Source organism: Pangasianodon hypophthalmus, chromosome 2, assembly GCF_027358585.1.
Source record: "Pangasianodon hypophthalmus isolate fPanHyp1 chromosome 2, fPanHyp1.pri, whole genome shotgun sequence".
In the NCBI taxonomy this organism is placed as follows: Eukaryota; Metazoa; Chordata; class Actinopteri; order Siluriformes; family Pangasiidae; genus Pangasianodon; species Pangasianodon hypophthalmus.
This window is the reverse complement of record NC_069711.1, coordinates 6,801,235-6,816,632: the sequence shown is the minus strand read 5'-3', so window position 1 is coordinate 6,816,632 and position 15,398 is coordinate 6,801,235. Positions and strand designations below refer to the sequence as shown.

The window sequence follows — 15,398 nt, the reverse complement described above, 5'->3', positions numbered from 1 at the left end:
TAGAGAATGCAGTCACATGTGCCATTCAGGAACTCATTCAGTGTGTCACCATCTGGATAAAGCACAACACCTGTTATTATTCGTTCTGATGTGGTGCTTTGGAAATGGACGTTGTGTAATAATATCAAAGTTAAACAGTTTAAATCCTCAGAACTACGTTAGTCATTTAAATTGTGGGGGGGAAAAAAACAATTAAAACATATTAAGAGTCTATTTCATGCACTTAGTCTTTATGCGCATTTGGTTCCCAAAACCATTTTAATAATAATAAGTGTTTGAATCATAAAAACAAGATTTTGATCAGAAATGAGTAGACCCACATGTTTCTATCTAAGGATAAGTGGCCAGCAGGCATATGTAGAGAAGCATATTTAATATAGACTTTCAAATGAAGGGCTCATGACCTTTTCCCTCCACCACCGCACTGGCAAGGCCGAATTGCTCACATGAGACAGCTCCCTATTAAGTAAGTACCTGTAGGCAACAGAGCGCTGGGATTTATCCTCCCCTTATGGGAGTGCTCGATAGTGCTAGTATTCGCATTAGCTCGCGTTTGCATTACTGCTGATGCCCAATGGCCCATTTACAGGAATAGCCTTCACTGAGCTGAATGTTTTATTATCTCATTGTTTATATCCTCTATGATATGGAATGCAAGGGGACAAGTTTCTTGACAAAAAAAAAAAAGGTAGAGTAAAGTTAGGTAAAATTAGAGAGGGCATAAAATGTGCATAATTAGACACACACACACCCCCCCCCCCCCTTTTTTTTTTTTTTTTTTTGAAATGTTGTTATAGATGTATAGGTTATGACTTCTTCATTATTGAGTCAGTACAAACACATTTTTTATTCCCAATCATGAGTTTTTCCATATCCAATCATGAGTTACAGAAAAAATGTTTGTATGGCAGTAAAGAAAGCAACGTATTATATAACAGACCACTTTTCAGACAAAAAAAAGGCATAATGAAGGCTGCTGGGTTTTGCATGCAGAACAAGAAGCAGGTGTGACACTCAGAGTCTCCAAAAGAACTGTGGCAGATTCGCCACGATGCTCAGGAAAACATACCAGCCAATTTCCTAATGAAACTGCACAAATTGTACTGGGGACTACTGATGAAAAAAAAAAAAGGTGTCACACCAAATATTGAGTTTTTTTTTAGTTTATTTGTGCTTACTGCTCTATATTTATGTAGAAATGTTTGATTTCGTTATTTTTGAAGGCATCAGCATTTCTTTGCATGTGCTTAAGACTATATACATATATATATATATATATTTATATGTGTGTGTGTGTGTGTGTATGTACTACTGAAACCCACCAGCACCAGTTTGAGGTGGCTTAATAATTTATGGTAGTTCTCCTTGATTTTCCACCAACTCCCACTGCTAGTTCATTTCCCTCTCTTCTCTTCTGCCTTGGTCTATAAGTCAGAGCCACAGTCGTCCAGTTGGGTATAACTCATTTCTGTGCGTTAAATAATTTGCCATTATTTACAAGCCACTTTGAAGTGTTGAAGCCTGTACATAAAGGACGCTGTGGCATGCCAGAAGCTGGGTAAATCCTATTTCAGTAGGATTAGCCTGCAGATTGGTGCTCCTGTCTTTCTTCCTGTCTGTCCATTTCTGTCTCTTTTTTTCCCCTCTTTTCCCTTTCTTTTTTCTTAGTCAGGTGATAAAAATCTGTAATCTTATTTTGAAGTCCCGTGGAATTAGGCCTGTAAGACATTCGTCAGCAGAGCCAGGGAATGTGCCGATCGATAAGCCTATCTCATGTTTATCGCTTCCACCGGCAGTTGAGGGAGACACACTCACCCTCCCTTTGAGCTGCCCTCCTCTCTGCTTGCGTCGACTTGATTAGCAATCCAGTGCAGATGGTTTTTGCACCATTTTCCTACCTAGTTCAAAAGAAGGGAGTGACAACAGGCTTTTAATGCTATTCGAAGGACATCTTAAAAGAGAGCTATTAATTGGCAGTTTTAGCATATCTCTGATATTCTCTGGGAGCTCCGTTGAGTGATGGTACTAAAATTTGTATTGAAAGACTGTACTGTTTACTGTTATGCCTGATATACAAATAGACTGTTAATCATGGATTTCATTGCACTTTTTCCCAGTTACTCTTAGCTACAGCGTCTTTGTGTTTGGGCAGCGTGCCGTGTGGCTTACTCAGGACCTTGATTTACACCGTGGGGGCTAAAAGTCAATACTCTTTCAGCAGGTGAAAGATAGACTGTAGGAACAAGAAGAGGAGAAAAAATACAGCATCATAAAGATTATAGAAGTTGGAATGGATAGAGTTTCACACAGAATGCACGCTTGCTAGGCGAGTAGGTACGCCATGTATATAAAAAAAAGAAAAGAAGCAATTACAATGTAGGAGTAAACATATAGATATTAATTTCTCTCTGGGTTATTTTTTGGACCTGTTGTCAGTCTGCCCTTTGCTGTGCACAGAAAAAAAAAGGTACTTTATGTCTTAGTTGGTTTTGTGTAGAATAATATGGTAAAGTGCAAAAACTAATTTGTAGAGATGCTAACATGACGTGGTGTACAGGATTTTGCAATCAGCCTTTACTTATTTATTTATTTATTCCCTGTCACAAGGAACGCCCATTAAGGTTGTTCTGAGTATGCTCTTGGGCATTTGCTCAATAATTAACCAGGTTTGAGTTACATGCCTTTAAAAGATAGAAATCAATTTGACTCATGTATAATTAAAGCATAATCTACTTTAATGGGATTTCGTAAAGGAGTTTATGGTATGTCCCATGAGCAAGCGAATATTCAGTGCAGTCAAGTTAGCACACCAAGGCTGATTTCTTTGCTGTTGTACTCTGAAAATATATGTGATAATATATGTTTGCTGGATAGGTTTCATTAACTTGTTACTTAGTTTATGTGTAACAGCACATCATATGAGCAGACTATCTCTGTCACAGTCCACCATGTTGAATATGCATCATTTATTATGCGTCATTTCCTACAGTACAGAGCGGTTGGCTTGGTCTTGCTGTTTTGAATGTTCTATGCCAGGAACCAATCTGCGTTTTGTTCCCCTTGTTTTTATTTTGTTGTGCAGCTCCTCCACAGATGATTGAAAAACCACAGGACATGCAGAAGGCCATTGATGACTCTCTCGTGTGGGAGTGTACGGCCATAGGCAAACCCAAACCCTCCTATAGGTGGATGAAGAATGGAGAAAACTTGGAACCTACAGAGGTTTGTTATATGTCTGAATGGTTTCTTATTAATAATAATAAGGCATACTACTAATATAATATCTAATATAGGCATACTATTCAATATTCACCACAAAACACCAAGGGTAATAATTCTGGGTCATTCCGGGAGTTCTGTGTAACACCTGGATACTACCTTGTGCACATGCATACCAAGATCCTCCAACAAGGTCACATAGTGCCATACGACCCAGGATTTGCTATAAATACTGCCTTCATACATCAGTCACTCCTCTTTCTTCTTCTTCCCTGTGCACGTCTGACTACATGATTATGGTAATGGTATGGTCAAAAGTAGGGGTTAGCCTCCTCTCATTCAACTGTACCTTGGTGAGTGTTCTTTTCTTCTATATCACAAGCATTATTTATAATGCTTCCTGGTCAGATTTCCCTCATGAGCCTTACTGTCCTGCATTTAGTGAGCAGGCTGTAACATGCCATGCGCTGTTAATTGCTGAACCTGATGACTTAACTGGGTATCCACTCATTAGCAGCTCTTCATTTTGAAGTGGATATTCACACCATACAAACATCCATTTTTCTCCACATCTGGGGTGGATTGCCACCACAGTTCATGCTACACTGTGTGGCAAGCCACTAATAACCACGCTACAGGACAGGCACTCCTGCAGTCTGTGTTTGAATCTCTTGGAAGTTGAACTCAGGCCACTGACGATATGTTCACTGCCTTGGAATTGGCCATATTGAGGAAGCTGCGTCTGACTCGGACAATCCAGGGTATGCAGTGACACCAACGTCAATGTTGGATCCTGGTTCAGAGAAATCAGTGAACCGTGAACTCGGTGATTCAGAGCATGACACTCAGAGGACACTCACAGAAGAAGGCTGTGACTCAAGTAGGGTTGCATGGTGCAGTGCAACCCACGACATTTAATGCACTCTTTGGCATGGCACCCATAACCGCAGGGTTTGCTGTGCCACAGTGGAAGTACTTTCGTGGGGGAATTGGGCTGGCCCCAGCTCACATGCTCTCAGGCCCTGTGGAAGCTGCTCTGTTTGAAATTATTAATCACAAGCAGGTTGATTTGCGCCATATGCATACTGTAGATTCTTGTGTCCCCAGATGAAGCACTGCACCCAGGTGTGTTCTGCCGCCGTGCAGACACACATAAATCCTTGGTGAAAACTTATGATATTGTATTATATCGCAACCATGCATGTGTGCCAGGCATAGGCAAGATGTTGGCTGTTCTGCTGCTGGGTTTATACCCTTAAGATTGTGTTAAGTACTTGACTGGATACCCTGGCCAACAGTTGCCCACCACTGGCTTTTCTTCGACTATCGCTGATTCTTCCCACACTGTGCAGGTTTCAGCTAATAGGCCACTATGTTTGCTATTTGTCAAAATCCTATTTATCAGAGTCATATTTTACAAAGATGTCCAGCATGATTTTGGTTCCCACTGCTGCTTTTACTACTAGTTGTTGGAACACCCTGGTGGCATCCTACATGAGCAGATCTGTTCTCCAAGATGAACAGTGAGACAGGTCACCTGTGTCTGTAGGTATAGCCCCTTATGGATATTGCCTCCATCCACCAAACCTCGTAGTAGTCTGCGTGTTGACTTGAAGTCTGTGTCTTTGAATAGTCCTCTTGCTAGCAATCGTTTCACCTAAAAGAGGAGTTGCATGCTGTGGTGATAAGCTCAGCTTACATGTATTGGTTACCAGATGATTCTGGAATGATCTTGTGTCAATCCAGGATTGCCCCTAGCTGTCAAGCGGGCTGAAATAAAATGCTAGCTATATAGATAATGGTGGTTCATTGAACCCCGGATTGCATTTCATTTGGAACCTCGGCCGGCTCGACAAAAAAGGTTGTAGGGAATGGTTGACATAAGACAATGATATTTATATCAAATACTGCATCACACATCACTGCTGTATGTGACCTTGTTGAAAGAACTCAGCATGTGTGTATGTGCACGAGGTGGTATTGAGGTGTTACATACAGCCTCTGATGGTTATCCAGGGTTCATAGAACTAGTTACATATGTAATATATGTAAAATATCCCTAACAATGACAGCTAATAAAAAAAAATCTCAGAAAATCCTTAATTAGGGACACAAAAATTCTAGTCAACATTCAGTGAATGCACATGTAATTCAAGCAATTCATTTTTTTTCTATTTTTATCTTTGTCTATTGAGGAAGGAGGTTTTTTTTTGTTTTTTTTCAACGTGTCATACCGAAACAAACTACAAAATGGTTCACTGATTCTAGACTACAATGATGACACATATACTGTAATTTTCCATTAAATCTCTGAACACAGACAGGAGAATTTAATCTCTTTTTACCCACAGGGCAGGAGAAGAAAGCTTATAAACCTTTACTGTTTACCAAACATGCTGTCTTTGCTTCTGTACACTTTCGTCCAACAATTCACTGGCACACAATAAATAAGATTCACTTTTTATCTACTTACATGTAACCCAAGCTTTTTGTAATATTCAGCTTCTCTTTGTTGACTGTTTGGATGAGTTATTGGGTGATGCATTTACAAAAGACTCATTTTTTCCATAATTCTTACAGAGTTCTTTTATAATTTGTTGAGCTGATGATGAAGAATATCCCCAGTCTCTCAGGATGCAGAGAAAGAATAGGGGTTACAATGGCTCGCACTGACCTTCTTTAGTTAGCAGCAAAACAGCAAGACAAAACTTGGCTAAGCCTTCCCCCGGGTGAAGCTTTCCCACACGAGAAAAAAAAGAAAAAAACAAACCACCACCACCACTGTGCCCCCTTAAAGTCACATTAAAGTCACATTCCCACACAAATTATATACACTGTACATACACATATTACACATATTACACATATTTAAATAAGGAGTGAATACAATTCAAAGTACACGTAATTACCACTTTATTAGGAACACCTGTACACTGGCATGTTCATGTAATTATTATTGTAGTTATTATAATTGTAGTAACTGCTGATCTCCTGAGGTTTTTTTTATACTCTTTAAAGAAAACCACATCAGGTTCCACTTCTGATTGTCTTTTGCAGCATCAAAATCAACAAGGCATTTCTGCCTGCTGAACTGCCACTTCCTGCCACTTAGCATTCTGGGTAACTCTATAGACTGTTGTGTGTGAAAATCCCAGAAGATTAACAGTTTCTTAAATACTCAACCATCTGGGACTAACAACCAATGTGAGAATGGGGGGAAAAGATTACAAATTTTAATTCTAATTTTGATGTGAACGTTAAGTGGGGCTCTGCATCTGTGGTCTTTGAGTGTATATGCTGTAAGGATGAGGTAGGACTACATTATTCTGATGAGTAACAACACTATAACTTTGTTTAAGTAATTTATGATCAGTGATTTACATTTATCCATTTGGCAGACATTTATATCCTAAGAGACTTACAAGTGAACACATTGCAAGCTTTTATGCAATTAACCTGAGATTAACTTGAGAGTCTATAGTACTGCATAAGATGGAAGTCATGGGGTTCAAACTCGCAACCAACCAGTCGTTAGTCCATAACCTCAGAGCTACTACTGCCCTGGAATATTTACTCTGTTTTCAAACAACACAATGCACATTTTTCTAAATTTAATATTCCACTGGCAAAATGCTAAGAGCATGATTTAGATAGATGAGGGAATCAATACAGAATATATCACATTTTCAGATGGCATTGTCTGTGTCAGTAATCATTCTGATAACTAAAGGTCATAGATGCTGCAGAAGTAGGAAGCGCTGAGTTACTGTATGCCATTCACTGGCATTCATTATGCTTAATTAACACAGATTCTTTACCCCTTTTATTCTTTCCGCTATGTGTATCTGAAAGGAACATTGTTAAGGTGACCTGTTAAAAACTTGTGCTTTTTGTCTCAGAGGGTTCTTATGAAATGAGTGTTCTCATAGAGACAGAATTATTAGACAGTGAGATCAGGCGTGTACATTGAAGTGACCTGGTGCTGCAGATGGTCCGCCTCAGGTCCTCCCCCACACAGAAACTGCTGATTTAAGGGGACCGTTACACTTAATTAATAGAACGTGCCAAGCTCTGCTAGACTGATGTACACCACCATATGCTTTCCCATGCTGGTGGGCTCTTTCTTAACCAATACCCCAGACACAACCAAACACAACAGATTAGCTTATTAAACTCATTAACACTCTGCCACAACCAAACACAGCAGATTCGTTTATTAGGTTTTTGATGGTGATTTTAATACCATGTTATTATTATTATTATTATTATTATTATTGGTGATGGTGGTTATTTATTGTGTGTGTGTGTGTGTGTGGCCTTCCTGTTAGAAAGCACTATGAGGACAGGCTCACCCATTCCACATGCCCCTCTTCTAATGCTCCTGACAGCAGGCTTAGCTATCGCAAAAACATCCCTTCGCAAATGGCCATTAAAGGCATTAGAGGCTGCAAATAACAGATGAGGTCAAGGGCAGAGAGAGACAGAGAGACAGAGAGAGAGAGCGTCAGTAATCTGGAACTAGATCTGACAATTTGTGTTTGCTTTTGGGATGGTTTCAACTTTTATAAGAATCAAATTCTAACAGGTGCTGGTACACGCAGTCACTCCTACTGAAAGCTAAATATATCATCTGATCTTCGTGTGAAGGCAGTATGGTCATTTTTTTTGTGTGTGTGTGTGTTTTATGTCTTTGGGCTACAAACTGTAATTCATTTACATTTAATTATTTTGGAGGCAGTCATTCATCACAACATGTGTGGGTAGATCAACTATAAGGTCACATCTTAGGACAGTCAGATTAATTGCACAGGCGTAACATACCTACTTAGCTGTGCCTCTCCTGTCATTCTTCCTTCTCTTTATTTCTCAGATTTATTAGGATTTTTTCTCTTTCCAACCACCCCCCCTACCCCCCACCCCAACATTGACAGCAAACAGCATCCAGTGAAAGATATAACACACTCCCTGAAACACAGTGCTTTTATGCAGATTAGCAATCTTGCTAAAAGTCTCTTATTGGATATATTTCTTTATTACGTGACAGGAAAGGGTGCAGGTGGTTAATGGCGCTCTGTCTATTAGTCGCTTGGTGTTATCCGATGCCGGAATCTACCAATGCGTGGCTGGGAACAAATACGGGGAGGTGTACTCCAATGCAGAGCTCAGAGTGATTGGTAAGTATTTATTTAAGACGATTGAAATGTCGCCAACAAATATGTTATATGTATTGTATTTATATGTGAAGATACTACAAGTGTGCATTATCCATAGTGTAGCGTATGGCTGTGTGTGTCACTGATAGCAACATGGGACTTATGTTCCTGCACTATGGAATGAGAAAAGTGTGTGTGTGCGTGTATGTGTGCGTTATGTCTGTTAGAAACCGTAATTATGGTTATTGCTGATTTACCCAGATGCACAAATGTGACGATACCCGCTCATTTGCACCATTCCCCTCATCCGTATTTGCTCCCCCAGTCGCGTCTGATTATTGTTTTGTGTTCATTCTGCTTGGAAAAAGCCAGCGTCACTCAAAAGTTAATGTGGCAGTGGGGTTAAAGAGAAAGTAAAGGAGACAGGAAGTAATTGACATCAGTTCTTCACCCAGATACAGTAAATCAGGGGGCTTTTAAAAGGCAGGAGGAGTGGTGGAAATGATCATAATAAAAGCTCAGCCAAGCAAAGGAAAAAGGGGAGGAAAAAAATTTAAGTACATGACATTTTCCCTTTGTTTTTCCTACCGTAGAAAATGAATGGGTGGTAATTAAGGTGTGTATATTTAGCTCAACCTCCACTCCACCATCTCATTTCAGTGCGCACACACATATACAGAGCCACACACACATACACATTTCATACCGTTCACAGCAGAGAAATATGAATAAAGGAACATCCTGTATTTCTAAAACTACTGTTTAGGAAATGATTTCATGACTTTCATTTAAATTAAATTCTTTAAATCCTTCATTTTTAGCATAGACTGAAAAAAGTTGCCTGTCCCTCTGTCATGTTTTAGCTGTGGCTCCGGATTTTGGCGCGAATCTGCTGAAGAGCCACATTCTTGTGAAGGAAGGGGGTGACGTGGTGATTGACTGCAGGCCTAAGATGTCTCCCCGAGGCCTGATCACCTGGAAAAAAGGCAGCGAGGCACTCCGAGAGAATAGCAGGTATTTCACCATAGATGCTTTTCATCTTTTTTCCATCAGTACAGAACCAGTAACAAGTAACAAGTAATTACATGTGAATGTTTCCAACCCAACTAATAACAATCAAGGCTGACCATGTCCTTTGTTTCACTTACTAAGCTTTATTTCTGGCTTCAAGAACATCAAATCATTCACTCATACACAGAGAAAAGGTTTGGTTTTGGTTATTTTTTTAATTCATTATGCTAATCCTGTAGTGCTCTGAGAGCAGCACTATATCAGAGCTAGAGTGGAAAGCGAGGATCATACTATACGCTTGGAAGAACAGTAAAGGAGGAGTCCAGTTCCACAATTTTATTTTTCTCATATTGTTTTTGTTCACGGCACCAAAAGTACTGATTCTGAATTGCACCATTTGTCTCCAGCTGCAGCCATGCAGGATACATTCTCGAGCAAGAAGTGCACGCTTAGCACTCTAAGCATCGCAGTGATATACTCAAGATTCAGGCCTTTAGTGGCTTTTTCATTACCAGACAGCTATGCAGTTCCACCTTTTTTGCTGCATCTGTCCTGGATATTTCATGGATTTTATTTCTTTCTCTCAGACACCAAAACCTGCACTGCAAAAAAAAAAGGCATCTTAGCAAGTGAAAATAGCTTGAATATAGTCAAATGTATCTAATATTTCCAATTGTACTGCAAGGTTATAATGAAATACTAGATTATTATCTTATTTCTAGCCACTTTTCCTCATTTCAAGCTTGAAATAGTCATGTTTTATTGGCAGAAAATGTAGCTCATTTTAAGCACTTATTTCTAGAAAGAAGCAAAATTATCTGCCGATAGAAATAGAAAATGTAAAGCTTTAAAATTTCGTAAAAATGTCTAGAAATGGGTTTAATGATCTTATATTTGGTTTGTTGTAATTTTACAGTAAGAAATACTAGATAGATTTGACTGTATTCAAGATATTGTCATTTGCTGTATTATTTTTTTGCTGTGTAATAGTTTGGATCAGATTTTCTTTCTTTTTTTCATTCTCTCTCTCTCTCTCTCTCTCTCTCTCTTCAAGCATCACAGGCTTTGCTAATTTTTCACAGCCGTGTGGGTGTTAATGCAGCCTCACAACCCCCAACACGCTGACCTTATCAACACACTCTCCTCCCTGTGTGAATTACAGTGGCAGGTAGAGCGTCTCAGATCAGCAGGGCTATGTTTGTGTGTGTGTGTGTATGTGTGTGTGTGTATATATATAAGAGTAAGAGAGAGAGAGAGGCCAGATCACAGCTGCCCATCATTTACATATCCAAAGTTGGTGTTGGTGCTTGTCAAACAAAGTGGCTGGGTGTTTGCATGGAGGTTTTGCTGCTGGCGTCCTTCAGCTGTTCTGTGTGTGCACCCAAGAGGAACGGAGTGTTTCGAAGCACTCGGCACACACACACAGTTTTTGACTAGTGTGGGCACATGTTGCAGACTAATTGTATATTCCTTACATAACCACCAAATCAATTAGTAAAACACAGTACTAATCAAAATATGGGAATCAATTTTTCTTTAAGTTGATGTGAAATTAAAAAAGCAGGCTTATAGTTTATTTTATGTTGCAGTGTGTATCCTGGGTGTGGCTCTGTTGCTTGTGTACCTGGTAAAGCGTAAGACATGGCAAGTTTGCTGGCATTTTATTTGTTTGTTTGTTTGTTCGTTTGTTTAATCATCTGCCTTGGTCTGTACGAATATAGATAATATTCAGTCTAGTGAAAAAAAAAAAACATCAACAATACTGTACGTATTTGTACTACACTAGAGTTACTTAAGAAAGATTGGCTTTCAGAATGAATTTCACCGTTCAAATACTATTCTCATTTTCCTAATATTTACATAATTGAGTTCAAGAAATATACACATTTGAATGTTTATGGTACCATATTCTACTCTTTGTCAAGTTTATTTTAAGTGATTTTGGCTAAATGATGCTTATTGCTATAGAAAGTTGGCTTTGAAATACTTGTTATGCCTGTTATTAATTCTATGCTGTTAAGTAAAGGAAAGTTGTACATGCATCAGTTTATTACATACTGAGTAATCAGTTACTCGTTTTTTGTTGTTGTTTGTTTTATTTTTTTATTTTTTTTTTTTTACGTATTTATGTATTCAAGTATTCGGCTATGAAATTGGCTGTTACTAGTTTTGATATTTCAAATCAACATTCAACCCAATCTCACCAGTAATTAATAATAAATCTAATAGCATGTCTTTCTTCTCACTTCTGTTATTAATAAAATCATTTGGATATTATCACTGTTGTTTTTAGTAAAATTATCCATGCAAAGCGACAGTGTTATTCGCTATAAGACCTTCCCTTATGGACACTGTGCAGGTTATGTGAGATTACGTCATGGCGTGTGGAGTCTGACTGAATAAAGAACATGTCGTTTAACAATTTGATATAATTTAGTGACATGCTCGTTCCTCCTCACTGAGGTAAGTGACCTGATTCTGTGGATCAGACGAAGTTTGCACAGTGCGTTCAAAATTCATTTTTCTTTGTACTGCACCTGGTATTACATATTGAAAAGCTGTTTGTAGACACTATTTTAACTCCTTTCTTGAATAAAATAGTCAGATATGTATTATATCTAGCAATATATTAGCCTCTAATCACAAATAAAGAAATGAATGATCAAAAATTATATTATGGCCTGGCTCCAATGGCAAGAAATGTATAACTGTTACTTTGTATTTAGAGAAATGATGAGATTTCATTATCTGTATTGTACTTTCTCTGTTGTTTTTGACAGTTTAAGTTCAGACCACCTACCTGTCTATCTAGTCTTTGGCTTGAAGGTAATTTAAAAGAAAAGAATGCTTGTATCCCAGGTTGGATTGTGGGGGATTAAGCCTTGTCAGAATGCTGGATTGCATTGTCAATACCTGGAACCAAGCCAAGAAACTTTTTGCAGATCCAAGTATATTTCTGAAAAATGCTGACAGTTTCTTTTGCATGCACACACCCAACCCCCCCCACCCACACACCCACACACACACACACACACACACACACAGAGTAATAAACACCACAAATAAACCTTTTAGCTCTTCTTTTTTTTTCTTTTACACGTTTTCCACATTATCAAAGCAATTACATAGCAGCATGTGTACAAGTCGGTTTATATTATTTTAATATTTTGTTTCATGCTTTGGTACATACTCATTGATCCTGTTTACCCTATGAACTTCCCTTACACCACAGCCAAAAAAAAATGATGCCACCGCTATTGACGCTGAAGGATAATAAGTAGTTGGCTATGTCTTTTATTTTTTTAAATGCATTTCAGTGTGGGTGAAGTGTACACACCTGTCTGGAAGCCAAGACTAATCAAAGCAACGTGTGTGTGAACTCCTTGTGTAAGATTAATTGCCTTAATTGCATTGAGCTCTACTCAGTGGAGCTGGATGAAGGGAAGTCAGTGTCAATGGCAGGGTAATCCATCTTCATAGCAGCAGCCCCTCCTTCTTCCGCTGCTGGAAAGAAAGGAGGGAGCCAGTAAGGAACCAGAGCTAAGTGGTAGAGGTGTTTGCGCCAATTTATTTTTCTTCTTGACAAGCCGTAGATGACATGAGCTCAAAGAAGAGGTTGAGATGGCAGAGAGTGTCTAAAGACCAGGGCCCACATGAGTAGTCAGCACTCCTGCTCTGTTCACTAGTTAGCTATTGTAGTTTCTCACAGACTGATCTTTTTTTTCATTTCATAGTATATAATATTTAGTTGTAAATACCCACTATATATTAAATTCATCTTCATTAATCCCAGTATAAATAGTATAAATAGTTGCCATAGACACACTGACCATGTTCTAATACTTAAGGATCCGGTTGATTACTGCTGTATGTGCACAGATGACATGGAGAGAAAGAAATGAGCTTTTTATTCCATATTCACAAGCACTGGTCATGTTAACTCTTAAAAATGTCCCATACATAATCTCTGTAATGTTGATGCAATTTTTTTCCATAAATTTTGGATTTTGGCACCTCGGTGGAGTCGCAGTTTGTTTCTGAGCTCTAGTTCCTGTCCGTGTGGTGTCTGTGTATGTTCTCCACATGTATGTGTAGGTTTCCTCCACGTCCTCTGATTTCCTCCCAAAACATGGCAGTGGACAAATTGGCTACTCTAAATTGCCCCTAGGTGTGAATGGGTTTGAGTGTGTGTGTGTGTGTGTGTGTGTATGTGTGTGTGGTTCCCTACACTGGACTGGAATTCCCAGGAAAGGCTCCGGACGCACCTCAACCCCTGACCAGAATAAAGCACTTACTGAAGATGAATGGATGAATGAAATATAGGAATTGACCTGTGCACATGTTTGAAAAATTATATTTAGTGCGTTTTGTTGAAAATAGCTGGTTTCAAACAGACCTGAACAAAAAGGTTAAGCATGATATGCTGATAGCTGTGGGAAATGAATTAACATTAAGCCTAATGAAAGAAGTCAGGTGTCTGCAGTCACCCAACCATCAGCTTTGTTAAAAAGTCAACAACAGTATTAAGGACACGTTGGCGGTTTCGCGACTTTCCCGGTGATCGGTGCTGATTGTTTTGCTCGCTAATCCCTCCAGGAGGTGATGGCGTGTGGCTTGTGCCAGATGAAGGAGCTCATTTTTTTTTCATGCTCTTTTCAATGCACAAATGCATAATGAGCAGTGCAGTGTAATGAGCTCATCAGAAGCTATGACTCCATGCACTCTAGAGCCCAGGAGACTTGAGCATTACACTGGTCAATTGTGCAATGCCGTTTTAGCTTCTGCATCATATGTACGGCTCCTTAGAGCACCATGCATTACTGGTGAATTTAACATGACTTACCAGGGCCTATCTTCTTCTAAATTTACAGCATATAGTACTGTTGAGTGATTTCTGTTTCAACAATCAGCATTTAAGGAAACTAAAATAAATTAATTGAAAACAATGAGTAGGCCTATGAAAAGGACTGATGTTAGTGTATGAATGAATGAAGGACAGAAGGGTTTTATGTGTCACAGATTGAAGATGAATGCAAGTGTGGAGTATTTTATTTAAAGTGATACACGTGTACAGAGACTAGGACTATATCACACAAACAAACTAGACCATGAGCATGAGCATGAACACAACAATATGTAACAACGCTACTCACAACAGACGCTAGATAAAGAGTGCTATACAAACGTGACTTAAATACTTGTGCTCATTAAACCAAAATGTGAATCAGGTAAAAACAGTCATGTGACATGAGTGTCATGATCAGGTGAGATGCAGTGGCTGATGGGAATCGTAGTTCTGTGCCGTATTCGGCGCACACATGACAATATGAAGATGTAATTATAAAAAGATCAATAGTTTTTAATAGAGGAGGAGCTGTGGTGTAGAGGCACTTATACGTTTTATTTTGTGCACATTTGTATCCAGAGTGACTTATAAAACCGAAAAACAGCTGAATGTGCAGCAATACAGAGTATTTCGAGAATCAGTAAAGGATTTATAGCTTGTAAAATTAGAAGCTAATGCTGCTTTGTGGTTTAGTTAAGTCCAAAAGGACAATCTCGACCCGAAGTGGAAGCATAAATAAGTGAATAAACAATAAACAACAACAGTAATACAAGAAACAATCCACACATAGGTAAGTGCATAGAAAAAAACACAGCTAACTGAAATTGGCACATGCTGAGGTTCCTTGAAGGTAACGCTGTAGGTTAGTACCAAACGTTTAGAGAGAAAGAGAGTGGGAGAGAGAATGAGAGAGCCTTAATGACTGTACACTTCAGCTCATAAAGTGAGTTCTGTCATGACAAGTTCCATTAAAAAGCACATATGCCATATGGGCTTCATTCCAGGTGAATCAAGGCTTAAATAGCATCAGACGGACATGTGGCTTAGCAGCACCACTGTCACTATGGATTCACATGACATGTTTGACAGCCAATTATCTTTTTTTTTTTTTTTTTTTTTTGGAGAGTAAGAGGTAGTACTGTCACTTACACTTGCAGAAAAATACCAAT

General features: G+C 38.9%; 1 protein-coding gene across 1 annotated transcript in view; it reads left to right on the top strand.

The window, feature by feature from the left end:
- cntn4 (contactin 4) overlaps nt 1-15,398 on the top strand; it is a 158,116-nt gene that overhangs the window by 91,020 nt on the left and 51,698 nt on the right. Inside the window, exons 9-11 of the mRNA XM_026918278.3 lie at nt 3,083-3,222; nt 8,264-8,393; nt 9,236-9,386. Coding sequence (XP_026774079.1) covers nt 3,083-3,222; nt 8,264-8,393; nt 9,236-9,386 — 421 coding nt within the window. The remainder of the gene's footprint in view (nt 1-3,082; nt 3,223-8,263; nt 8,394-9,235; nt 9,387-15,398) is intronic.